At 56.2% G+C, this 23,023-nt stretch overlaps 10 protein-coding genes across 10 annotated transcripts in view; 6 read left to right on the forward strand and 4 right to left on the reverse strand.

Moving 5' to 3' along the window:
- Positions 1–899, reverse strand: part of CHGG_09912 (uncharacterized protein) — a gene marked incomplete at both ends in the record, with an annotated part of 1,663 nt that extends 764 nt beyond the window's left edge. The window contains one exon of the mRNA XM_001227838.1: positions 97–899. Coding sequence (XP_001227839.1) covers positions 97–899 — 803 coding nt within the window. The remainder of the gene's footprint in view (positions 1–96) is intronic.
- Positions 900–3,192: 2,293 nt separating this feature from the next.
- On the forward strand, positions 3,193–4,489 carry CHGG_09913 (uncharacterized protein; the record flags this gene model as incomplete). Its single annotated transcript, XM_001227839.1, has 3 exons — positions 3,193–3,346; positions 3,409–4,280; positions 4,355–4,489. 3 exons carry the CDS (start codon positions 3,193–3,195, stop codon positions 4,487–4,489), a joined length of 1,161 nt encoding a protein of 386 aa, XP_001227840.1.
- Positions 4,490–5,851: 1,362 nt separating this feature from the next.
- Positions 5,852–7,350, reverse strand: CHGG_09914 (uncharacterized protein; the record flags this gene model as incomplete). Its single annotated transcript, XM_001227840.1, has 3 exons — positions 5,852–6,015; positions 6,458–6,971; positions 7,111–7,350. 3 exons carry the CDS (start codon positions 7,348–7,350, stop codon positions 5,852–5,854), a joined length of 918 nt encoding a protein of 305 aa, XP_001227841.1.
- Positions 7,351–8,009: 659 nt separating this feature from the next.
- On the forward strand, positions 8,010–9,530 carry CHGG_09915 (uncharacterized protein; the record flags this gene model as incomplete). The annotated part of the gene is made up of 3 exons (XM_001227841.1): positions 8,010–8,078; positions 8,200–8,221; positions 8,374–9,530. The coding sequence occupies 3 exons, from the start codon at positions 8,010–8,012 to the stop codon at positions 9,528–9,530; spliced, it is 1,248 nt and encodes a 415-aa protein (XP_001227842.1).
- Positions 9,531–11,099: 1,569 nt separating this feature from the next.
- Positions 11,100–13,003, forward strand: CHGG_09916 (uncharacterized protein; the record flags this gene model as incomplete). The annotated part of the gene is made up of 3 exons (XM_001227842.1): positions 11,100–11,231; positions 11,317–11,538; positions 11,597–13,003. The coding sequence occupies 3 exons, from the start codon at positions 11,100–11,102 to the stop codon at positions 13,001–13,003; spliced, it is 1,761 nt and encodes a 586-aa protein (XP_001227843.1).
- Positions 13,004–13,300: 297 nt separating this feature from the next.
- On the reverse strand, positions 13,301–14,424 carry CHGG_09917 (uncharacterized protein; the record flags this gene model as incomplete). Its single annotated transcript, XM_001227843.1, has 5 exons — positions 13,301–13,326; positions 13,478–13,681; positions 13,736–13,805; positions 13,869–13,993; positions 14,049–14,424. 5 exons carry the CDS (start codon positions 14,422–14,424, stop codon positions 13,301–13,303), a joined length of 801 nt encoding a protein of 266 aa, XP_001227844.1.
- Positions 14,425–15,123: 699 nt separating this feature from the next.
- Positions 15,124–17,099, forward strand: CHGG_09918 (uncharacterized protein; the record flags this gene model as incomplete). The annotated part of the gene is made up of 3 exons (XM_001227844.1): positions 15,124–15,304; positions 15,545–16,962; positions 17,013–17,099. 3 exons carry the CDS (start codon positions 15,124–15,126, stop codon positions 17,097–17,099), a joined length of 1,686 nt encoding a protein of 561 aa, XP_001227845.1.
- A 368-nt stretch (positions 17,100–17,467) lies between these two features.
- Positions 17,468–18,573, reverse strand: CHGG_09919 (uncharacterized protein; the record flags this gene model as incomplete). Its single annotated transcript, XM_001227845.1, has 4 exons — positions 17,468–17,511; positions 17,577–17,816; positions 17,926–18,017; positions 18,296–18,573. The coding sequence occupies 4 exons, from the start codon at positions 18,571–18,573 to the stop codon at positions 17,468–17,470; spliced, it is 654 nt and encodes a 217-aa protein (XP_001227846.1).
- A 991-nt stretch (positions 18,574–19,564) lies between these two features.
- On the forward strand, positions 19,565–20,282 carry CHGG_09920 (uncharacterized protein; the record flags this gene model as incomplete). The annotated part of the gene is made up of 2 exons (XM_001227846.1): positions 19,565–19,622; positions 19,678–20,282. The coding sequence occupies 2 exons, from the start codon at positions 19,565–19,567 to the stop codon at positions 20,280–20,282; spliced, it is 663 nt and encodes a 220-aa protein (XP_001227847.1).
- A 940-nt stretch (positions 20,283–21,222) lies between these two features.
- Positions 21,223–22,844, forward strand: CHGG_09921 (uncharacterized protein; the record flags this gene model as incomplete). Its single annotated transcript, XM_001227847.1, has 2 exons — positions 21,223–21,402; positions 21,456–22,844. 2 exons carry the CDS (start codon positions 21,223–21,225, stop codon positions 22,842–22,844), a joined length of 1,569 nt encoding a protein of 522 aa, XP_001227848.1.
- Positions 22,845–23,023: the final 179 nt, after the last annotated feature.

The raw sequence follows: 23,023 nt of genomic DNA on the forward strand, positions 1-23,023 counted from the left end.
GAATTGGTGGTGAAGTTGTTGGCCGTCCAGAAAGTGGGCGGCGGCCGTTGTTGCAGATTGAGGAGGACGTCGTAGTAGGAGCTTTCGACGATGTACCGGTTGGGGTAGTCGACCACGTCGCAGAGGATGTCGCCCGTGTCGGGGTCTTCGAAGGCGTTGACGGTATGCATGAAGAAGCGGGCGGGGGAGGTAAACTCAGCGATTAGGCCCTTGCCGTGGCGGCGGTCGATTACGTACCAGTGGCAGGTCTCGGAGGGGTCAAAGGGCTTAAAGCCGTCTTTTAGGTTACCTTCTAGGAGAATCTTCACGCCGCTCAGGGCATAGTGTGCCACGGGGATGCAGAGGACGATGTAGTTTTGGGTCATGAAGAAGCTGTGGATCCAGGCTCCCTTGGCTTTGAAGGCGGCAAGAATGTCGGTCTTTCCGGTGGCGGCAGTAACTCGGAAGATGCGGTAGACGGCGTCTTTACCGAGGTCCAGGTTATAGTTGAAATAGTCGCCTGACTCCGGGTCAAACTGTCCGTGGGCGCCGCTGAGAGCTCCTTTAAGGTCCGGGTGTACGGTTGTTTGGTTTAGGAAGCCGGTGGGTTCCATAGTCTCGGGATCGATTTGGCAGATCACGTTGGCATCTGTACCGAGAATAAGTGGAGTAGCTCGATGGCCCTGCGTCTTCAAGTTCGATGAGGGTATACTGCGCTGCACCATCACATTCGCGTTGAGGGGGGCTTGCGACTTGCGGAAGATGCTCATGAACTTCCCGAACATGCCGACACAAGGATCTAATTTCTGGGCAAATGTTATCGCCCGTAAGGTTCCAGTGGCTTTGATATCAGCAACAAGCTGGTCAGACTGGCGGCGAGAGGAGTAGTTCACTCGGACTACCGGCTCGTCGGCGACCATTTCGGCTACGATGTCAAATCTGTGAGTATGGGCGAGCCCGTCGAACCAATGCGAAAGGAAAAAAGTTCCCGACTTGGTCTCTTCGACTTTGCACTGGCCAGGTCCAGTCCGGTAGAGAGAGTCCGGCTGCCCAAGCTGGGATTGTGCCCTGGACTTTGAGCGCGATGGGACCACGATGTTCCGTCAACCCGTCAAACTAGGTATAACGATTCAGTAAAAGCCTATAGGGCGGATCCGGGATTGCTTACTCCGGCTTCATTTGGCCATTCGCAGAAGGCCTTTTGCTCCATATTGTTTTTGGCTGATTCGGACGAGGTCTCCACGTCAGCGGGGGTCAACCGCGTGGTTGTCCCCTGAGGAATGTAAGTAGAAGCCATTTGTTGCCACTTAGTATTTGTTAAGGTGTGCCGCGTTGGTGTTACAGTTTATCCGTAGCTCAGCGAGGAGTTGTGGATGGGAAGATGTTGACGAGAGAAAGACGACGAACATGTGATGTTATTTCATTTCTTCGTCGGCATTCATTCCACAAACGGCCAATCCGTGGTACCATACGCGCCAAGACGGCCCCAGCTGTTTGCGTAAGCTCTTCCCGAATGGAGGTAGGAGAAAGGAAGGCCAATTCAACAATGAACCAACTGCAGAAGAACAAGCGTCAACTAACCGCAAGAAAACTGAAGAGACACGCCATCCCCCGCTTAACTGGATGGGTTAAAAAGAGGGGGCAAAACTCAAAAATTGCAAAATATTGATCCTGGGCCCTTAAATTACCTGCCCATGAAAAGGCCCGAGTTGCTGCGATTGTTCGCGTGGGCACGACCATTTGCATTCTATTACCAACATGATATCAACCCTTGAAAACAGTCATTCACGTTTTGAAGGCAGAGTTAGTTACACAGTATAACTTTTGTCGGCAACAAGACCATGGCCCCTGGCAATCCTGCGGTGCGCTCAGACAGGGATCAAGCGAGGCCCGGGTCCTCTTCCGTGCGTGGCTCCGGTTACCCGCCAATCCGGGTGAGCCAGGTGAGCCAGGTGAGCAGCAGAGGGTGGGGCCGGGTGAGCCTCGCCGCCTTTAAGCTCCTGTGAGCGGGGGAGCAGGGTGAGCTCCCGGGTGAGTGCGGCGCAGCCAGATATCTGGGTGGTTGTGTATGTGTACACACGAGGAATGATCTGGGGCGTGTCCAGATGCAGGTGGACAGGGCGATTCTTTGGGGAAGGGGCATATTGTTATTCCGTTTGCGCATTGGCGTTCACTGTATAGGAGGAGCCCGTGAGTCGGCTCATTTCCTTCTTTTACCAGGCAGGCAGACAACAAGACCACCAGTTTTCCCGACGATGTCACAGAACGCAGCGTGAACCTTTTTGAGTACATGAGCATGCGACCCTCCGCCTAAACAGAGGGAGCCTCTCACCTGGTTTCGCATTCAGATGCCAGACGTTGGTGTTGAGCCTCCTGGATCTCCTGTGTAAAGTGTTGTGGCATGGTTACGCCGGCTGTTGGCCGACTGTGCATCTTCGCTTGTTCAGGAAGAGGATTTGGTTTCCTGGAGTCTCTGGAAAAATCACCAACCGCGCCCACAGGGACCTCTGTCTGACAGTAAGGCCGGCCTGAACAGGAAGGAGAGGTGCGAGCCCCGCTTCTCGACAGGGGATCGCACCATCCCAGAGATTGGGGTTATCCAATCTGAGGAGCTCGTTAGACGTGACCGACAGAAACGTTACCAGGGATTTGAGGCGCAACTGAACCGCATCCGTGCCTGTGGACGAACCAACAGGTAGCCAACGGGGAAACCAAGGCGTGCGTAGGAGCTGCAGGCCGTTGTAGTCAGCGAAAGGGAGGAAGGCGGTGGCGATGCGGATGTTGGGGAGACGGCCTGTGCTGGTGAGGTAGGTGGTGGCTCGGGGATTAGGGGGAGGGAAGGTATCTCGCGGGGTTGTTGGGGGCCGCGGCCGCCACAAGATCCCTGACTCCGTACATACCTTGCCCGACGGCTGCAAGAAGGATTGGGTAGGTAGATAAAACCTCCGGCAGCACCCGAAAAAGCTTGATGAAAGCCACGCATTGCCGCCCAGTGTGCGGTTCAATCCTTTTTGGCGTTTTCAGACGACCTGGAGTCTGGTTCGGTTCGTATGCCGTCGCTGCCCGCCTCGAGCGCTCCCGGGAGCTTGGAGCCCTTATGCACCTTCCCCTTAGCGTCGCAACCTAAAATTCAAGCTCAAATTCCCTAAATCATCTAGCGTTGCATACTACAGAGTCACTTACAGACTCTTTGATCCACCAAACCGAATCACCATGTCCAAGAACGGGAACCCCCGCGGGCGGGAAAAGTTCGACCCCTCGACCGTCGCCGTGGTGCCGCTGCAGATTCCCATCGTCCACGGGGACGAGCAAGAAGCGAAGCGGAGGAGGAATCGGTTGGCGCAGCGGAAACATCGCCAGCGTCAGCGTGAGCCTTCCCTCGAACGCCACAAATTATGACCCCAATCATTTCGCTAACCTCTTTCCTAGGGGTGAAATCCAACGCAGGAACCGAGCCGGACAAGCCTACCTACTCCGAGCGAGAATCGGGCACGAGTACCAGCAGCATCTCGTTCGACTTTGACCAGCCAGAAGAGCCCGTCTCGTCGTCATTGGACTTCTTGTTGGCCGACTGTACCGACATGGATCACCACATGAGGCAGACGACGAACGACTCGCTCGATGTGGGTCGCGAGACCGACTTTCTCCTTGCCAGCCTGGGCGCCCCCGACATGGAGCAGCAGGAGGATGCGATGGGAGACCATCAAAACTGCCTCCCCCATCACGATGTGCACCACAACCTTGCGCCCATGGGTTTCCACCATATGCCCCAACCATCGTCGATGCCGATACCGCAACCCTCCGAGGCTAAGATCGCCCCTTCTTTTCCGATGCCTACACCCGTTAGCGACACCGAGTCTCACCACCACAAGGAGCATCCGCCGGAGAGGAGGGGAAGAGACCTCGAGAGCCGAATCCAGCACATCATCCGTGCCGTTCAAGAGGCCGGGTTTGAAAGCATCGACGACATGGCCACGCAGTACTACACCGCTCAGTTCGAAGAAGATACAGCGTCATATTGGGCCCAATCTCTCAGCCGCAGCCACTCGCTCTACACCTTCTTGTCTTCGCTGCACCGAAGCACCAGCGCATGGTCTGAGAGAGATATCCAGCGCTACCGCCAGCAAATACTGGCTGCTGCTGAGTCGCTGTACGCCAGTGAGATCGACACGGCTAAGAATGCGAAGGATGTCGCGAGGCCGCCGACACCAGTCAGTAGCGTTGAGGCCCTCTGGCGTATGATGGGCGACATGGAGTTGGACCAAGAGGCCAAGGAGAAGAAGATGGCTATTCGAGAAAAGGTATCTTAAAAAACACTCCCCTTTTTCAAAATGGCAATTTCAGGTGAAAAGGGGTAATAGCTAACAACCAACAGCTGCCAGAAACATGGAGTCTCCTCGCCAGACTCACGCAAAAGGCCGACCTTCGTCAACCACAGGGGTCTCAGGTTGTGTTTGCCTTTTTGCTTCTACTCGTCGAGTCCAACCGTAATCAAGCAAGTCGAGGTTGAAGATGGAGTTTCGCGTCAATGTGGTAGTCGGGAATTACGTTGCAGAGCCATCTTATAACAATTTACCAGACATATCACCAAACACACAACTCACTGCTACTACGATGCATATGCCCGAGAGCTTAAACGCACGTCCTGTCTTTCCGCCGTGCATCAGAACGGTAGAGTTACAGGGAGATCGGACTCACCCTCCCATGGCCAAGACCCAGATTTCCATGTAGCGCTCCCGCATCAGCCCTGCTGGCTGTGCAACGAAAACTACAACCTTGGCGTTGCGACACAAATTAATAACATGGCGAAATATAAACGACCGAGAAACTGTCCGGAAGGATCCGGCGGGGTCACACAGATCCTACCAGGTATGATGTGTGTAACGGCCAGCAAGGGAAGGCCGGATTTCGCACAAATTAGGTACCTATGATGTTCCAGTTCCCGTCCCAGCTTCTCACCCCCGCGATAACCTGAAAGGGAAATGATAAGTATCAGAAATACGCCGGGTAAGGATTGACCATACATGAGAATCCCCCGGTTCAGCTTGACCGTGCATCCGCCTATCACATCCGGACAATGGCATCTGGGGTGAACTACGGGAGTTCGAAGGTAGATAGATATGATTCCTGTTGGACACCGAGCTCCCATCTTGCTCTGGCGCAGTGTTTGATTCTCACAGGAGTATCCTTCACTTTATTCGCAGTCTCAAATCTAACCAACCAATCGAGAAAAATAAAAACGGGGAGAGAGATCAGATCCTCGACATCTAGTAGCAAAATCTGAGTCTGTAGGAACTTCCTCCCGCCGCGTTTCATTCTCCTGGGGGCTTGCTGATGTTTTTACGCTCTAATTAAGCCTTCTTGCGCCGGAATCTCTCCATTTCCCCGCATCTTGCCAAGAGCCTCAGTGCTGATATCGGCTACGGGCTCTCCACCGAGGTACATGTACATGAACAAAAATTTTAGGTCTCTTTCGGGATGAGACATTGGGGATCATGAATATGTCGCGGGGGTTTATAAACTTTGTTGTGGCGGTGGCGGTGTTGGGAGCCAAAAACAACCATGTCAGCGCGTCCCCTTTGCTTCACCAGTGCATCCGGGGGACGAATGAGGTGTCAGAGTGTCTTGGGGGAGGGCCCATACTGGAGATAGAACCGGCGGTGGTGTATAGACGCATGGGAAAACGGTAGACATGGTGAGATACCTAATTAGTGATCAAAGCTGAATGCCAGGGGCCAATCAGCTTCTGTGGCGCACGATGATACTGTGATAGGTAGCTAAGGTAGGTGGTGTTCGATGCCATGATGATTGTTTTGAGCTTGGAAAGTCCGTAGCTCCGAGTAGATCTCTCTCGGTGACCAAGGCAATATTCTCAATCCTCGACTGAATCGGCCTTGCCCTCCTTCTCCGATTCGTCATCGCTGTCCGCCACAACAAAGGCCGTATCGTTGAGCTTCGCCCATGCTGGGTCCGCAGCTGATGACACCTGCTTCCGCCTTCGCCTCACCTCAGCCCAAAACAACCATACTCCAAGCGCTAGCCCCTCAACACACCACAATAGAGAGGCCGCAGGTTACAAAAAAACAAGAACTTGTTGTGTGGCGGTTTTCCCCTGGAGCAAACACACCACTTCCACACGTTTGTTTCCCCCCCCGCCCCGCACAAAATAGTCTCTCATACCAGATGTGGGACATGTGAGGGGCACGTCCTCTCCCGACGCTACCAATAACGCACATGGAGGGGAACAATTGAGCAGTTGGTGGAGGCCACCCGAAGCTGCCAACACCACTCCCCCCACCTGATGGACCGCCGCAATCCACCCCCCCTTCGCAATGAACATGCCCCCCCCCCGCGAGCAGTGCCTCCGACGCTACGCACTGCACCATCCAATGCCACGCATACGCGCTCTTCTTCTCAGACGTGATCTCTCCCCCCCCCATGGGGTGTGTGAACAGGGAAACAAGCGCCAACAACGCACCGTGCACGATGGATCCTTTCCCCGTCACCATCCCGGCCAGAGAGAGCGGCGTATCCGATGCCCCGAGCCGATCCACCCCCGGTCGAATAGGCGGCAACGACGGGGGGTAGCGGGCTGTGCTCACCGCGCGGCGCATGTCAAGATAGAAGTTGCCCCATCCGCCCGCACCGGCGTGGTGTTTGTGCATGGCGAGGTGGGCGTCGAAGGTGTAGACGTCGAACGGCTGCGAGGGATTCCAGGCCCAGATCCAGGGCTGGGAGGACGAGAGGGGCGAGAGGTCGGCGGTTGGCCAGAGGTCGCAGGAGTAGCAGACCAGATGGACGGTGGCGGTGTGGGTGTTGGATGCTGGGGAAGGGGCGGCCCAGAGGGAGGAGACGACGCGGAGGTCCATCCCCGGGGGCAGATCGGAGCGGCTGAGCAGGGCGGGTTGGGAGTGGCCGGTGGAGGCGCGGATGCTGACGATGGGGGGGCTGGTGGGTGAGAGTGGGTCGCCGTAGATGATGAGCATGAGGGCCTGTTGTAGATTTTAGCTCGGGTTTTCCATTTGAGGGCATTTCTTCGTCTGGGAAGCAGGATGCTGCTGCCCTGGTCTCACTCCTGAGACAGCTGAAACAAGGTAAACCGAGAGAAAGCCCGTTTGGATTGGTACGTACGCCATTCATGCGGTTGCCGGCACCGACGGCAGTCCAGCCGAGGGCGGAGCCCGAGTGCCGGGTTATGGTGAAGGTGAGAAAGAGGTCGTGGGAGGATGTTGATGTGTTGCTGTATATGAGCGCGCCGAGACAGAAGTCAATCTCCGAGGGGCCGCCGCGCCGGCAGTATTGCACTGGCTCGCTATGCGCCAGGAACGCGAGGGAGAGGGCCGCGACGGCGAGGATTCGGAGCCTGCCCATGGTGGTCATGTGGTGGTGAAGCTGGTGGAGAATTTGGTTACGGACTCATGTGGGGTTTTCGAGGCTCGTTGGGCTGGGGCTAGTAAAAGATTCCATCTCGGTGATTGAGCCGATTGTTGTGGTGAGGAGGAGCTGACCAGTGGCGTTGGTGCTTTTGTTGGGGGCGGACAAACGCATTGTCATTTCCCCTGACTCTGCCTGACTGTGCATCAACCTCCCCACACCAAGATCCTGCGGCACCAGACCAACATCCAACAGCGACGCCCAGGTCAAGGTGAACAGTTCGCGTGCATGGTCACAAATTGTCAGCTTCACCGTGACTTGTCATGGAATTTGACATTGGTTGCCTTGGATTTTGGGCAAGAATGACCACTGGACTCCACTAGTCATCGTTCCTGGCAGGCAGTCACGTCTGGAAAGATTTCGTCAATCAGATTCTTCAGCGTCCTTCAAGGGTTGTCGGCATCCGGCGTTTACACGGGTCCCCGCAAGTCCCCGTGGAGATGTGTGCGAACATTCTTTTCGGTCTATGTCATCTTGGACTCTATCGCTTTTTGAGAATACATCTTTCTTGTTGGCGGCTATGAGACTTCTCATCGGCCTGGTGGTGGCAGTTTCCATCACAAGAACGATATCGTCACCTCCCTATCGTTCGGCACATGTCCTCAAAGACCGACACCCAGTTCCGCCCAAATGGAAGAAAGTGTCGAGGGCAGATGGCGACGGGAGTATGCAGTTGATGATCGGCCTGAGACAAGGCCGCTTCAAAGAGCTCGAAGATCATCTTTCTGAGAGTATGGATTCAAGCACCAAGGCCTTTCAGTAAAGGCACTACTAACGTACCCATAGTTTCGGACCCCTCCCATCAACGGTACGGCCAGCACTTAACAGCTGCTGAGGTTGGCGAGCTCATAGCGCCCACCAATGAATCGCTACGCCTGGTTGAAACTTGGCTGGAGAGTCATGGCATCTTCCATCTCAATTACAGCTCAACACGCGATTGGATCTCTCTCCATACCACAGTCTCCAAAGCAGAACGCCTCCTGACAACAACCTATCACACATACCGCCATGTCGACGGCGACGTCGCCATCCGAGCACCAGAATGGTCTCTTCCAGCGCACTTGCACGAACACATTGACGCTATCCATCCCACTAATGCTTTCTTCCGGCCATCGCTGCAGACCCGCGCGGTGCCAGTGGAAAGGAGAGGCTTTGAAACCGCGCCGCTCGGGCTCGGCGTTGACGATCTCCCAAGCTATGAGGAGCTCGCCGCCATTGACAAAAAAGAGATGGGCCACATGGATGTGCCCTTGTCGAGTGACTTTGCACTCCCAGGAGCTATCACCGTTGACGAGGCCTGCAACAAGCTTGCCACGTCGCCATTGTGCCTTCGCACGCTATACGGCACGCTGAACTACACACCGCAGGTGCCCAACAAGACGTCAGTGGCCCTCGTTAATTACCTCGGCCAAGTCAACAACCGCTCCGACATTGCCATTTTCCTGCAGCGGTACCGCCCTGACGCATTCCCCGGGGCTGCCGACTTTTGGACCGAGATTGTCTCCGGCGGTACCGATCAGCAAACGCCCGTTACGCCTGAACAGGTCGCGGCCGCGCGAACCGTCATTGCGCTCGAGGGTAACCTCAATGCCGAGACCATCTTGGGGCTGGCACATCCCATCCCTTTGAAGGCATATAACGTCGGCGGGAAGCCCCCTTTTCAGTCGACGGCCTTCACAACCGCGAACAAGAACGAGCCGTATCTCGAGTGGACGTCCCACATGCTTTCAAAGAGCGACGATGAACTACCTCGCGTGATTTCCACGTCATACGCCGACGAAGAGCAGAGTGTGCCGCTTTTGTATGCCCGCCGTGCATGTGCAGGCTTTGCGGCGCTTGGCGCCCGCGGTGTCAGCCTCTTATTTGCTAGTGGCGACGAGGATGTCGGGCAGGACGACAAGTGCTTCGCCCACGATGACCAGACGAGGAAGATGTTTTTGCCCGTCTTCCCCGCCTCATGCCCATACGTGACGGCCGTTGGCGGGACGCGCCACTGGGCACCCGAGATGGCTTGGTTCGACGCCCGCTCGGGCTTTGTCACGGGCAGTGCTTTAGCAACTACTTTCCCCAGCCCAAGTATCAAAAACATGACGTGCAGAAGTACATTACTAGCCTGAATGGTATGTACGATGGTCTGTACAACACGTCGGGGCGGGGATACCCTGATATCTCTCTACGGGCTTATCACTTTATCACGGTATGGAACGGGACAGCGCACATTCTAGATGGGACGAGCGCGTCATCACCGGCTGCAGCGGGAATTTTTGCCTTGGTCAATGACGCCCTCGCCGCCCAGGGAAAGCCCCCGCTTGGCTGGCTCAACCCGTGGATCTACGCTGGGGGATATCGGGGTTTTAAGGATGTGACAGCGGGCTCTAACCCGGGCTGTAATACTGCCGGATTTCCCGCCACGGAGGGTTGGGATGCTTCCACGGGATTTGGGACTCCGGTATGTCATCGCACCATCCAAATTACGCCCGGTGTTATATGAAGCTAACAAAAGCAGTGGTTCCCACGACTGAAAGAGTTGGCCGAGGACAATCATTTCAGGAGAATGTACCCATGGTACATGGTGCAATATGAATGAATACCTACATGTTTGGAGGGCGCCTGGCGTTGGACCCGGACGCGGTGGCTTCCAATCACATTAAATACTTTTTATTCCAAGGGGATGTTCGAGCCGAAGTAACTGAATAAATGACTAAATTTGGTGAAAAAGTATCAGCCTTCAGTTTTTGGGGGCAATGATCACAAGAGTCAATTGCAAAACTTCCCTGATGCCAGTTTGCGTCGGCATTTCAGGGGCGGGGGGGCAGGTAAACTGGCGACTCCACTTTTCAGGGGCTCATGTTTACCTCGCTAAAAGTATTGCCCCAGAAAAGCACCCTGATTCTTCAGTGCCGATAAATAGCAGCGGTGCTGGAAAATGTTTGAAAGGGAATTAACTCCCTCTGCGTGCGAACAATTGCAGCCGGTTTCTGCATTCTCCATTCGCCGCATTGTCTCACCTTGCGGAGCGGCTCATGCAAGGTCATCGGTCGCACCTGACGGGGTTCGGTCCCCCTACGTTCCCTTCAGTGCAGAATAGGTACCGATGTACATACCCCAAAAGTGCCTGCACCATCAGATTCCGTACTACAGAGGGAATGCGCTTCAGTGAGTCGGCTGAGATAAATCCGTTCCGTTTTTCATTGAATCGCGCTTTCTACCAAAAGGAAGCAAAACAAAGACCGACCGCCAGGTGCAATGGCCCCTGAAAATGACGACGGGCAACCGAGATACCGACAGCTCGGTTACGATAACCCTGAGGGCTGGCCGGAGGATGATGAAGAAAATAACAACGAGAAAGACCACCCTCGCGACTTTGCCGACGACCCGTTTGCCCCGCTCAACGGAGTACCTGACGATGAGAGTGAAAACATCCTTACCGTGCGCGCCATTGCGGTCGGCGCCCTCTGCGGCGTGCTCATCAGCGCGTCTAATATTTACCTTGGGCTTAAGTCAGGACTGGGAATGTCGGCGAATTTATTTGCGGCGAGTTTTCTTTTTTTTTTTTCTTTCGCTCACGAAGAGTGTTGGCTAAAACGCGGTAGTCCATCGCAGGCTTCGCGCTGTTGAAAAAAGCGCGGTCGGGCATCTTAGGGCGTATCTTCGCGGGCGGGAGCTTCGGCCCGCGCGAGAACAACATGGTGCAGACAACGGCGGTGGCGGCTGGGGGGATGAGCACCATTTTTGTGTCGGCCTTTCCGGCCATGTACCAGTTGGGACTCCTCACCGACCCGGCGGCGGACTACTGGCGGCTAGTGACTCTAACGGCCGTGGGTGGGCTGTTTGGGCTCTTTTTCGCGACGCCGAGTTAGTTGCGGTCCCTCAAAATAGGTGAAGAATATCCGGGACTGACAGGGAGTAGTGCGAAGGTTTTTCGTCCTCGAGGCGGCGAGGGACCTTCACTTGGTCTTCCCGACACCATTGGCCACAGCCATCACCATCCGCGATATGCACCAGGCCTCGGCGGAGGGGCCTACGGGCCGGACGACCCGCCGCAAGATGCGCATTCTGGGATGGACGTTTGGGTTGGCGAGCGCACTGCGAGTTGGTTCGCAGTTTGCCGTCGGAATTCTTTGGGTGCGTCTTCTTTCTTTCATTCATCTTGACTGGGAAATTCGGCTGACCGAAATCACAGGACTGGCATCCATTTACTTGGTATTCGTACTTGGTGCCTAGCAGTGGCACGGCGCTGGGACTCGAGAGCTGGGGCTGGTACATTGAATGGTCGCCAGCGTTCATCGGCACGGGCATGCTCGTTGGGATGCACGCAGCGGTCAACTACTTTGCCGGATCTCTCCTTGCCTGGGGCCTCATCGGCCCCTACTTGGTCTCCTGCGGATCAGCTTTTGGGTCCGAGATTCCCGGCACCGGCCTCGTCTCGTACGTCAACTTCTCGGCCGATTACACAACCGCTTCCCATCCCAGCCCGAGGTACTGGCTTCTTGGACCGGGCGTTGCCTGTATGGTGGCCGTCTCCTTGACCGAAATGGCTTGCCAGTGGCGCGCCCTGTTGTATCCCATCCGCGCCATCTGGAAGAAACCCGACGATGCCTCCTCCTCCTCCTCAAAATCCACCGATCCTTTCCCCTCCTCAAACCAAGTCCCAACCTACCTCTGGCTCCCCGGCTTCCTCCTCACCATTCTCCACGGAAGCTGGGTCATGAACACACAATACGCCATGCCCCTACTCACCTCCCTCCTCGCCTTCCTTCTCGCCATGGTCCTCTCCTTCCTCACCACCCAAGCCACCGGCGCAACCGACATCACCCCGGTCACCGCCGCATCCACCTCCTCCCAGGTCACCCTCTCCGCCCTCTCTTCGTCGCAGGGCCTGGCCCCGCCCACCATCCAGCGCTTCGGCCTGCTCGGCGGCGCCCTCTCCGCCCTCGGCGCCATGCAGTCCGCCGATCTCACGGGCGATTTCCGCGTGGGCTTCCTGCTGCGCACCTCCCCCCGCAAGCAGTGGATCGCGCAGTGCATCGGCACGCTGTTTGCCTGCGTCGTCGCGCCGGGCCTCTACGTCCTCTTCTCGGAGGCATATCCCTGCGTCAATCAAACGGCTTTTTCTAGTGGCGGAGAGACGGGGTCGGGGAAATGCCCCTTCCAAGTCCCCACGGCGAGCGCATGGCGCGCGATTGCTCTCGCGACGACAGACCCCGACGCGGGCGGGATGCCAGAGTCGAGCCGCATCTTCGCGGTGGTCTTTGCCGCGGTAGGGAGCGCCAGCGTGCTGGTAAGGCATGGGCTGTGGAACGGGAAATGGGAGTGGGTGAGGGGGTGGCATCCGAATTTTATGCTGGTGAGTTTGGGGTTCATCATCCCTGCGACGGTGTATTCTACGGCCATGTTGATGGGTGCTTGGGGCGCGAGGTGGTGGAGTCGGAAGAGCCCCGAGACGTTTGGAAAGTATGGGTATGCGGTTATTGCGGGGCTGACCATGGGGGAGGGGGTGGGCGGCGTGGTGAATGCTGTGATGCAGGTTGTGGGACTGTCCGGGGAGAAGTGGGGGACGGTGGTGGGATGTCCTTGGGGAAGGTGTTGATAGGATGGATGTATGTATGTACTTTTGGGAGGTGAGATGGATGAGTTTTACATACAGTGTGCTGGACACCGGAGCTCAGTTTGGGAATTCCTGAAAGTGTGCTCTAGTAGAAGACCTTCAGACTGTGGCTGCTATTACTTCTTCAGGTTATTCCGTGCCCTGTGGTCGCGTACCCTATATAGCTGGCTCGGGTCTTCGGGGATGGATTTGGGTTCAATATGATATGCAACAACGCCCAAGCAAATTGAAGCATCACTATCTGAGCACAGACACGGCTACGGCTCTGAAGAGCATCCTTCATCCATCCTCTCCAAATTTGACAACTGCAGCCCGATCAATAGTGGCCATGAACAGGATGTCGGCCAGCATCACCCTTCTCCGTCGCAGCCCCAATATTGTCACCCTGTCCATCAGGATATGCGAGTCCTAGTTGGTCAGTATAGTTTCTTGTCCGAAAAAATGACAAAGACATACCTAAAGTAGGATGAACAAGCCAGTTGGGCTTCAGCATATCCACCGAGCGTTCCTTGGTCCAGCGGTCCAAGATGTCCCACTTGACGCACTGATGGGTGGTGGCGTTGGCGACGGGGATGCGCTGCTTGGGATGCCACTCAAAGGTAATCAGGCCCACGTCCCCGTGGCACATGGCGCTCTGGCGGAGAAAGTCGATGCAGTGCTCTTCAGGGTGTTAGCGGGCTAGAAGATGGTATTTGGGAATCGTCGTAGGGTTACCGTTGTGCAGCCTGTTCATTTCGCGGTCGGAGTCGCTGATGCCGGGGTAGTAGATGTCTTGGTACATGTACTGGTGGATGCGTTTCTGTTCAAGTTAGCTTGCAGTCCGATGAGAAAGGGTTGTAGGCTATACCAAGCAATGCAGCTCGTGGTACACGTTAAGCGTGCCGATGTAGCCGTCTTCGCCGGGGATTCGCACGCCAATGTTCTCGCGGCCCAGACGATGCATGATCTCGGGCTCAAGGCGAATGTTTTCGGCTGTCTTGTGTCAGATTGGTCCGGTGGTGGCAACCTTTTGCTGTTTTGAGCTCACCATTGAGCAGATCATGCCAGGCCTTATCCAGCTCGGGGCGGGGCTTGCCCGAGTAGATGCCCTTCTCCTGGATCCTGTCGCCCAGAACAAAGCGGCGCTCCTCCCAAACGACAGCATCGCTAGCCGGGGAGTGGCTCAGGGGCTGTCCCCTAAGACATCGACCTGATGCTCTGGCACTGATGAGAAATGCAGCGGCCGTGTATAACACCAGGAGCGCAACTTGGATTAAGATGAAGCGGCCGTTCCGGCTCCAAAAGGTCCGGGGCCGCTCGTAGGCTTCGATGCGCTCCTTGTGGAGGAGCCCATCCTTGGAGTCCTCCGACATGGAATTGCGCACCGGCGTATATTCTTCCTCCACATTCTTGCTCTTCTTCATGTTGAGAGCCCGGATGAAGTAGTGCATTGCCATGGCTTTTATGCCCTAATTTTGGGCGTGCTGGATAGAAATCGGAATTCCTCAGTGTTGACAATATTGGGAATAGCGAGACAATGGACGGTGGAGGAGATGTTGGAACCTTGGGAGGCAGGTTGTACCTCTGCAAAACAATGATGGAACCCAGATGCTAGGTCTCGATTGTGGATTCATGGCGGTCTCCGAGGTCCGACTTGTGGTCCAGTCATACAGCGACGGGCCGATGACAGTGCGTGACTGCGTGTTGGCGACCGCCTCATGGCCCCCATCCGAATCCCACAGCCTCAGAATCAGCTCCGGTCATATGCAATAAAGCGAAAGGCATTACACGGCTTGTTTGCATTGCGCTTAAACGACGGGACGGTGAGCAAGAATGCATGGTTTGACTCGGATCCCACGTGGCCACGTCGTTACCTTGCATGAGAGAGGTGTTGTCCCGTAGAGCCACCCCTTCGAGCCCTTCCAAAGTTCCATCCATGTCTGCTATGTGTGACACGCCCCCCGCTTGCATCTGTCCGTCCTTTGCCTCCTTTTCCCCACAGCCCAGCTCGGCAGTAGGTCATGCCTGTCAACAAGGGCGGGAAAACGCTCAATCTCTTGCCAGAATCCAGACATGTAAGGTAGTCTTTGCTCTTGGAGTGTCACATCCTGCTGCCAGTCAAAATGAGGTTACTTGGATTCACCCTGTTTGGATCTGTCGTCGCATCATATGCGCTGAAAGAGCATCATGACATTCCATCTGGCTGGAGAATGGTGCGCCCGGCCGACAAGAGCCGCACCATGTACCTCCAGATTGGTTTGGCCCAGGGCCGGATGGATGAAATAATTCGCAACTTGGAGGAAGGTGAGCGGAAGAAATAGAAGAACCTTTGCAACTCCCGCGTCTCACGCTTCAACGCAGTGTCAGACCCGTCTCATCCTCGATATCGCCAATATCTCAACGCCAGACAAGTCGACGAGTTCGCCAGACCATCGAAAACAACGCTTGTACTTGTCGATAAATGGCTTCGGGAGCACGGTATCGTAGCAGGCCCAGACTGCTACAGCCCATCCAGGGACTGGATCACGCTCAACATCACCATAGACGCTGCTGAAACGCTTCTGCAGACCAAATACTCCGAGTTCCACCATTCAGAAACAAATTCCCTTGCCGTTCGCTCCCCGTCATGGTCGCTCCCAGCGCATCTTCATGGCCACATCGAGTCAATCCAGCCCACTACCTCTTTTCTTTTTGCGGCGTCCCCTCTCCGGCCCCGCCAGGACAATAGCGAAGACCTCAATCAAGCCGCTACGGAGGAAGCCTCCACCCCAGGCAGTGTCCCCTTCTTGGACCTCCTCCACCTCCCCAAGAACCTCACGGTATCCCAAGCCTGCAACGCCAGCGCCGTCACCCCCCTCTGCATCCGGGTCCTTTACGGTGCCCACTCCTACGCGCCGAAAGCTGCCCACCAGAACAGCATGGCTCTCGTCAACTACTCGGGAGAGTTCAACAACCTCACCGACCTCGACCTGTTCCTCCGCCTCTACCGTCCCGATGCCCAAGCCTCCTTCATCTCTCACCCAGTCGCCGGCGGAATCAACTTCCAAACCCCTCTAACACCCGCACAGCGCGCCCAACGCGACGGCCGCGAAGGCGCTCTCGACGCGCAGATTCTCTTCGGCATTGCCGCTCCGACGCCCCTCATCGCGTACACCGTGGGAGGGGCGCTCCCACCTTTCATCCCCAGCGAAACGATAACGACCAACACCAACGAACCCTTCCTCACCTGGCTGCAGTACATGCTGGCCTTACCGGACGAGGCGCTTCCTCGCGTGGTCGCCACGTCGTATGGTGACGACGAGAGCACCGTGCCCCCCGCTTATGCGCGCCGCGTGTGCGAGGGCTTTGCACAGCTGGGTCTGCGCGGGGTGACGATCGTTTTCGGGGCCGGGGACTGGGGCGTGGGTAAGCCTGAGGTTTGCGCGGACAAGGAATTCGTGACGTCCTTTCCTGCGTCTTGTCCGTACGGAACGTCCGTGGCGGCTACGCGTGGAGTGGTGAAAGAGGAGGTGGCCTATAATGACGGCAATGGCTTTGTCTCGGGGGGTGGCTTCAGTCGCCATTTCAAGCGGCCGGGTTACCAGAGCGGGAAAAGGAGTGTGGTCGATGCGTATCTGGGTGGTGTGGTTAAAAGGGAGTATGAAGGAAGATATCGTAGGGAGGGGAGGGCATACCCGGATGTGGCGGCGCAGGGGTACAGACGACCGATCGTGTGGGATGGGAAAACCTATCTGGTCGATGGCACGAGTGCTTCGGCCCCGACGTTTGCGGCTATGGTGGCCTTGGTGAACGATGCGTTGCTTGCGGCCGGGGAGCCACCGATGGGGTTCCTGAACCCTTGGTTGTATGCTGGTGGGCATGAGGCGTTTACGGATGTCACGCTTGGGAGCTCAAAGGGATGCAATACCAGCGGATTTCATGCTACGCCGGGCTGGGATTCCGCCAGCGGGTTTGGGACACCGGTAAGCTTTCCTGGGTTAATGTGACAGTGAACTGTGCTGACAGTGGACAGTGGTTTCCAAAGTTTAAGGAGTTGGCTATGAATAGGAGGTTTCGGCAACAGCGGCCGTGGTACTGGCCAGCGGTGGGGGTAAAATAAAATGTTAGAGACATCATTTAGATAAACCTCATACAATCTCACTTAAGTCCGTTCTTTGCGTTCTCGGGCCCCTCCAAGAGCATGTATGTAGTCTGGTCTTGACATCGTGGCAGGAAAGGAAATACGTTGTTATCCAGTATCACCTGGGTTTTCTCATGCTGTAGCAGATGTTCTACCAAGTGCTCCTCAGGATCTTGTCGTTTGCCAGTTGCTTGGAGGACACAAATAGTCTGATGAGGTGCCTTACACTGGGACACCATTCAGAACAATAAAAACAAGTGAAGAAACAACTTTAGATAGGTTCAAACTTCAAAGCTATTGAAGCTAGGTTTTCGCTACCAATCAAAACAAAAGCCCCTCATCTCATCTCAATCCATCAGATCCTTTTCCTCTCCCTCCCTATATACCGGTCCTGTCGCCAAATGTCAGCGTTTCCGTTCCGCTCCGTGCACGCACCGAAAAGGGGCTCGCACTCACCAAGCGTTGGATGCACCAAATACCCCGGCTTAAACATGTCAATGGTCCGCTCGTTAGTCCACTCCGCGAGGGCGTCCCACTTGACACACTGGTGCTTGGTGGCAGCGGCGTATGGCCGGCGGCTGTCGTTGCCCCACCGGTACGTGATGATGCCGACATCTCCGTGGCACATGGCTGACTTGCGCAGGTGGTTCAGGCAGTGCTCTGAGTGCAGCCGGTTCTCCTCGCGCTGCGCGTCGTCTAGATTGGGGTAGTAATGCTCTTGGTACATGTGTGTATGCAACCATCTCTGTTGAGAATTTTGTCAGTCTTCACGTTCTCTTTTGTTAGACCCAGAATGTTGACTTACGACGCAGTGAATCTCGTGGTAGACATTCAATGTCCCCGCGTACCCTGAACCGTCGGGTAATTGCACGGCGTCCTCCACGCGGTGGAAAGCTTCTAGATCTTCGAGTCCGAGTCGGACGTTCATGTCTGCCATGTATTAGCCGAGCCTCTAAATGCAGAGGGTAACCTGTTTCAGAACCCACGTCCAAGCAAACCAGTCCACGCCTTTTCAAGGTCCGGTCGGGGATACCCCGAATACGGCCCTTCATGTCCATCTCCCGAGTTGAACGTCTGCAGTTCGTACTTGATGATCTCGTTTGCCGGCGCTATATTCTCACCACAATCAGTCCTGCATACCAAACAGCGTAGAACTAACTCAATTCGGCACTTACACCACAACAATGACCGCCCCCCCCACCGCGCTCTTAGCCCGTGAATCTAGCGCCAGGATACCCACCGTAATGTAGACAATGAAAATAAAGAAATGAATAGCGGCGGGGAGCAAGTGCCGCCTCCAGAAGGGCTTATTTCGCGGGGAATCGGGCACATCTCCCCGCATCAGCGACGCCTTTTCGAACTCGTCCACGCTTGGTGAACTCGAACTTTCTGCTGCTCGTGCCGTCTCTGAGGACGCCCTGCCTGAGGTGCTCTCTCCATATTCGGAGGCCATGTTGGCGGTGGTGACTAAAAATCGGTAGTGCACGCAGCGGAAAGGTGAGATTCAGAGGTAAACGGGGTATAATCGGGGTGGGCTGTGATCCCCAAGTCCAGATCGATCATTACGAGTGCAAGATAGGGCTGATAGTTCCACAGGTTTGGCCTGGGTGGGAGGTTGGCCATGCACGGTCATACCCCTGTCCTCCCCTCCCCACTAGGTATGAGGGAGTACCAGCAAGGGGGTATGCTCCTATCCAACCACCCCTTTATTCACATACCGTAATATTCTTTGCATATCTTTACCTGGTCTGCTTTAAACCAGGACTTCTCGAGTCTGTGGATCATGGATCCATGACCTCCAGGTCCCTCCTCCTATCCACGGCCAATGTTGAAAATGCACGGTCAAGGCTGACATTGTGGAGCCATCGTGTACTCGGTGTTTACCTACCTCCCCTACTGAGAGAACCGGGCCTGACGATGCGTCTGCGTTGTCCTCCCATCATGACAGACTTGGAGATGTTGACTTCACCACTACGCCGTCAAACAATGACATGTGTCATTGCAGGCAGCCATCAAGACCACAAACCCGATCCCTGACTGTGCAGCATCCAGGTCAGTCGGGGCTGAGGTTGTAGAACCAACAGAGACTGCAGGGTAATAGATCCTTGAATCCTGAGTATCGGTTTGCTCTGGATGAAATTTTTGGTTCGATGACAGAGGAACTGAGCCTGACATTGCCGTCCACAGCTCGGACCCTAGGCGCTCCGCCGTGAGACCTCCTCAGCCATGGCAAGTCCGCAGTGAGCAAAACGACCCAGTCCAAGTCTCAGCCAAGGCATCCATTCGGATTGCCTGGAATTGATAATAAAACGGCGGTCAAGCGCCTGATTACCGGTCGACTTTTGAATCTTCAGAGTCCTCAACAGCAACTCAAGTCCTGTCCAACAGCCCCATCCAGCACAATCCACCCAACAACCCTTTTTCTCCCCACAACAACGGCAAAGATGCGTTCCACCGCCCTCTTCCTCCTCCCCGCTCTCGTCACCGCCATTGCTATTCCTAGTGAGTTGCTACCTCTTGTCAAATAAACAAGCAAGCAACTCTAACAATGCCCTAGACCTCTCTCCCCGTGCCGACGCTGACGCGGCCACCCGCTATGTAGTCGATAAGCGCTCCGACGCTGACTCGGCTACTCGGTACGTGGTTGACAAGCGGTCCGACGCCGACTCCGCAACTCGCTATGTCGTCGATAAGCGCGCCGACGCGGATTCGGCCACCCGCTATGTTGTTGACAAGCGATCGGACGCCGACTCGGCCACCCGTTATGTGGTTGACAAGCGCGCCGACGCTGACAGCGCGACTCGCTACGTTGTCGACAAGCGCTCTGACGCCGACAGCGCCACCCGCTACGTTGTTGATAAGAGGTCCGACGCCGACTCAGCTACCCGCTATGTCGTTGACAAGCGATCGGATGCCGACAGCGCTACTCGCTACGTTGTTGACAAGCGCTCCGACGCCGACTCCGCAACCCGCTACGTCGTTGACAAACGGTCTGATGCCGACAGTGCTACCCGCTACGTCGTCGACAAGCGCGCCGACGCTGATGCTGCCACCCGCTACGTCGTCGATAAACGCGAGGATGCTGACGCTGCGACGCGCTATGTCGTTGACAAGCGCGAGGATGCTGATGCCGCCACCCGCTACGTCGTCGACAAGCTCTAAATCCCTCGACCACTGGCCAATCTCAACAAGGACAACCTGAAGGCTGGGGCACCCCTGGTATTTCTGCTTGTTTTTTTTTTTTTTCTTTTGGAGCGCGCTCTTGTGTGAACTTGATTTGGATTCGGTCTTTGTGAACTGGAAGCTGGGTTTCTTGTTGGGTTGGATGAGGGTGGATGACAGATGCTGGACGGAAATATGAGGGAAACGAAAAATCAGAAAACTCTGGGTTTTTAAAGCTTGGCCTGACCGCCTGTACCTACCTAGGCATCAGGTTAACTCTCAATTCAGTCTTTTTTCCCTACCTGTGTTTCGGCAAGTTGACTTGTGTGCTGCGGCGCTGAAGACGGCTGATTGACGAAGTTGAAAAATAATGGCGAGGCTGCTTCTTGCTTGATTGAGGCAAGTTCTCTTGGCCACTGGGCCTGATCATCATCCTCTCCAGAGTTCCTTCCTTGTCTCGACGAAGGAAATTCTCCGGGTCGCTCTGGTTGTCTGAACTGCTGCAAAGACTGGGGTTGGCCAAGTTTCCAATCCTTGCCAAAGGGTCTCGAGATTATCTTGCCTCCCTACCCAGGACCACTGGGTACACGTCCCGGGTGCTTTCCATGTGTTTGCGTGACGGCGCGTGTAAAAACCGTCCATAGTACCTGCCGAATTCGGCCGAGGGTGGCACCTCCCTTCACATTAGCCACGCAATCATAGCGAGCATATGCACTGTCACTGCGATGACAGTGCAGCGCAGTCCAACCGGCAACTGCCCAGACGGGCAACACGCCGTGCAGCTCGACTCGTAACACCGATCGGTTGCCGCCGCGCACACCATGTCAGCAACTCGAGTCCCAGTTCTTGGCTCCTTTTCACTTCGACCTCTCTCTTTCTTTGCTGTTTTCGTTGGCTCAATTGCAGTCGAAGGCGCATCTCAATGAGTCACCCTGTTACCATGAACCAAAGGAAGGAAGCCCAAAAGGAGGATGAGAAGCAGGTGGTGGCCGTTGTCGAGGGGACAGCGACGCTCCCGTCCGCGAGCGACGAGGAAAAAGGCACCGAGACGCAGTTGCAAAACATCGACCTTAGCGAGCAGCCCGACCCCGGCTTGGCAAGCCCCCTCCAATGTCCCCCTGTTTATGATGGTGTTCATGGCGCGAGTTGCGCGGCCAGCTAACAACCGGAAAGGTAACCTGGGATGGCCCGGATGACCCCGCCAACCCGGTCAACATGCGGCCGGCGCTCAAATGGATCATCTCCATCTTTGTGTCACTCGGAGGCTTCGTTACGCTCATGTCGGGGAGCATGATCGCGCCGGCGCTGCCAGCCCTCGGCCTCGACTTGGGTATGACTGCATCCGAAGCCGAGTCGGCGCTCTCTATCTTCATCCTCGCCTTTGCCGTGGGACCGCTCCTCCTTGCCCCCTTCGCCGAAGTGTACGGCCGCAAGCCGGTCTGGATCGTGAGCGGCTTCATCTACAGCGGATGGAGCGTGGTGAGCGGCTTCTCCCACAACAAACCCACCCTCGTCGCATCCCGCTTCCTGGCCGGCATCGGCGGCAGCGTCGACTTCGTCATCGCCCTCCCCATCACCAGCGACATCTGGCCGCCCGAACAGCGCGGCCAATCCTTTGCCCTGGTCAACGCCGTCCCGCTGCTCGGCCCGGCCCTCGGCCCCCTTCTTGGCGGCGCCATCGCCGACACCATCGGCTGGCGCTGGATCTTCTGGGTCGCCGCCATCTTTTGTAGCGCCCTCATGCTCCTCGCCCTGGTCCTCCTCCCCGAGACCTCGCACGCCAAAATCCTCGGCGACAAAGCCGCCCGCCTCACCGCGCAAACCGGCCGCCCGCACTACACCCAGTTCAACAAAGCCACCCACACCACCACCCTCCCGCGCCAGCTCCTCGTCAGCATCGCCCGCCCGGCGCGCATGCTCGCCACGCAGCCCATCCTGCAACTCGTTTCCGTCTTCATGGCCTTCAACTTCGGAGTTCTCTACTACCTCCTCGCCACCTTCGCCATCCTCCACGCGGACGTCTACCACGAGTCCGTCGCCCAGACGGGACTGCACTACATCGCCATCGCCATCGGCAACCTCTCCGCCAACTTCCTCGGCGCGTACGCCATGGACCGCCTCTGGGGGGTCTTGAAGCGCCGCGCCAACGGCGCCACGGCCCCCGAGTACCGCATCCCCCTCACCTTCCCGGGGGCCATCTTCATACCCACAGGCCTGCTCTGGTACGGCTGGTCCGCAAACGCGCGTCTGCACTGGATCATGACGGACGTCGGCGCGGCCATCGTCGGGTTCGGCCTGCTGCTGCACACGAGCGCCATGTCGGCGTATGTCCTGGATTCGTTCCCGGATTACACGGCGTCGGCGATGGGCGCGTCCCAGGTGCTGAGGATGGTGTGCGGGTTTGTGTTTCCCATCTTTGCCCCGCCCATGCAACAGCGGCTGGGCTGGGGTTGGTCGAATACCGTGCTGGCGCTCATCGCGGTGGTGTTTGGCGTGGTGGGGCCGCTGGTGCAGTGGAATTTTGGAGCGAGGATACGCGCGATGGGGAAGCCGTTGAGGTGAGGGTTGTTCGGGCTGGGGGGGGGGTGGGGTTTAAGGGAGGTTTCCCCGCCTGTGGTTTTTTCATATCTGGCTGAGTGTGACATATAAGGTTCACCTTGAGGATGTGTTTTTGGGGGTTTGATAAGTCGTATCTTGAGTGATTGTGCCCCTGGACATCCAGAATATTATTGGGCTGGATA

Source organism: Chaetomium globosum, genomic scaffold, assembly GCF_000143365.1.
Source record: "Chaetomium globosum CBS 148.51 scaffold_7 genomic scaffold, whole genome shotgun sequence".
NCBI lineage: Eukaryota > Fungi > Ascomycota > Sordariomycetes > Sordariales > Chaetomiaceae > Chaetomium > Chaetomium globosum.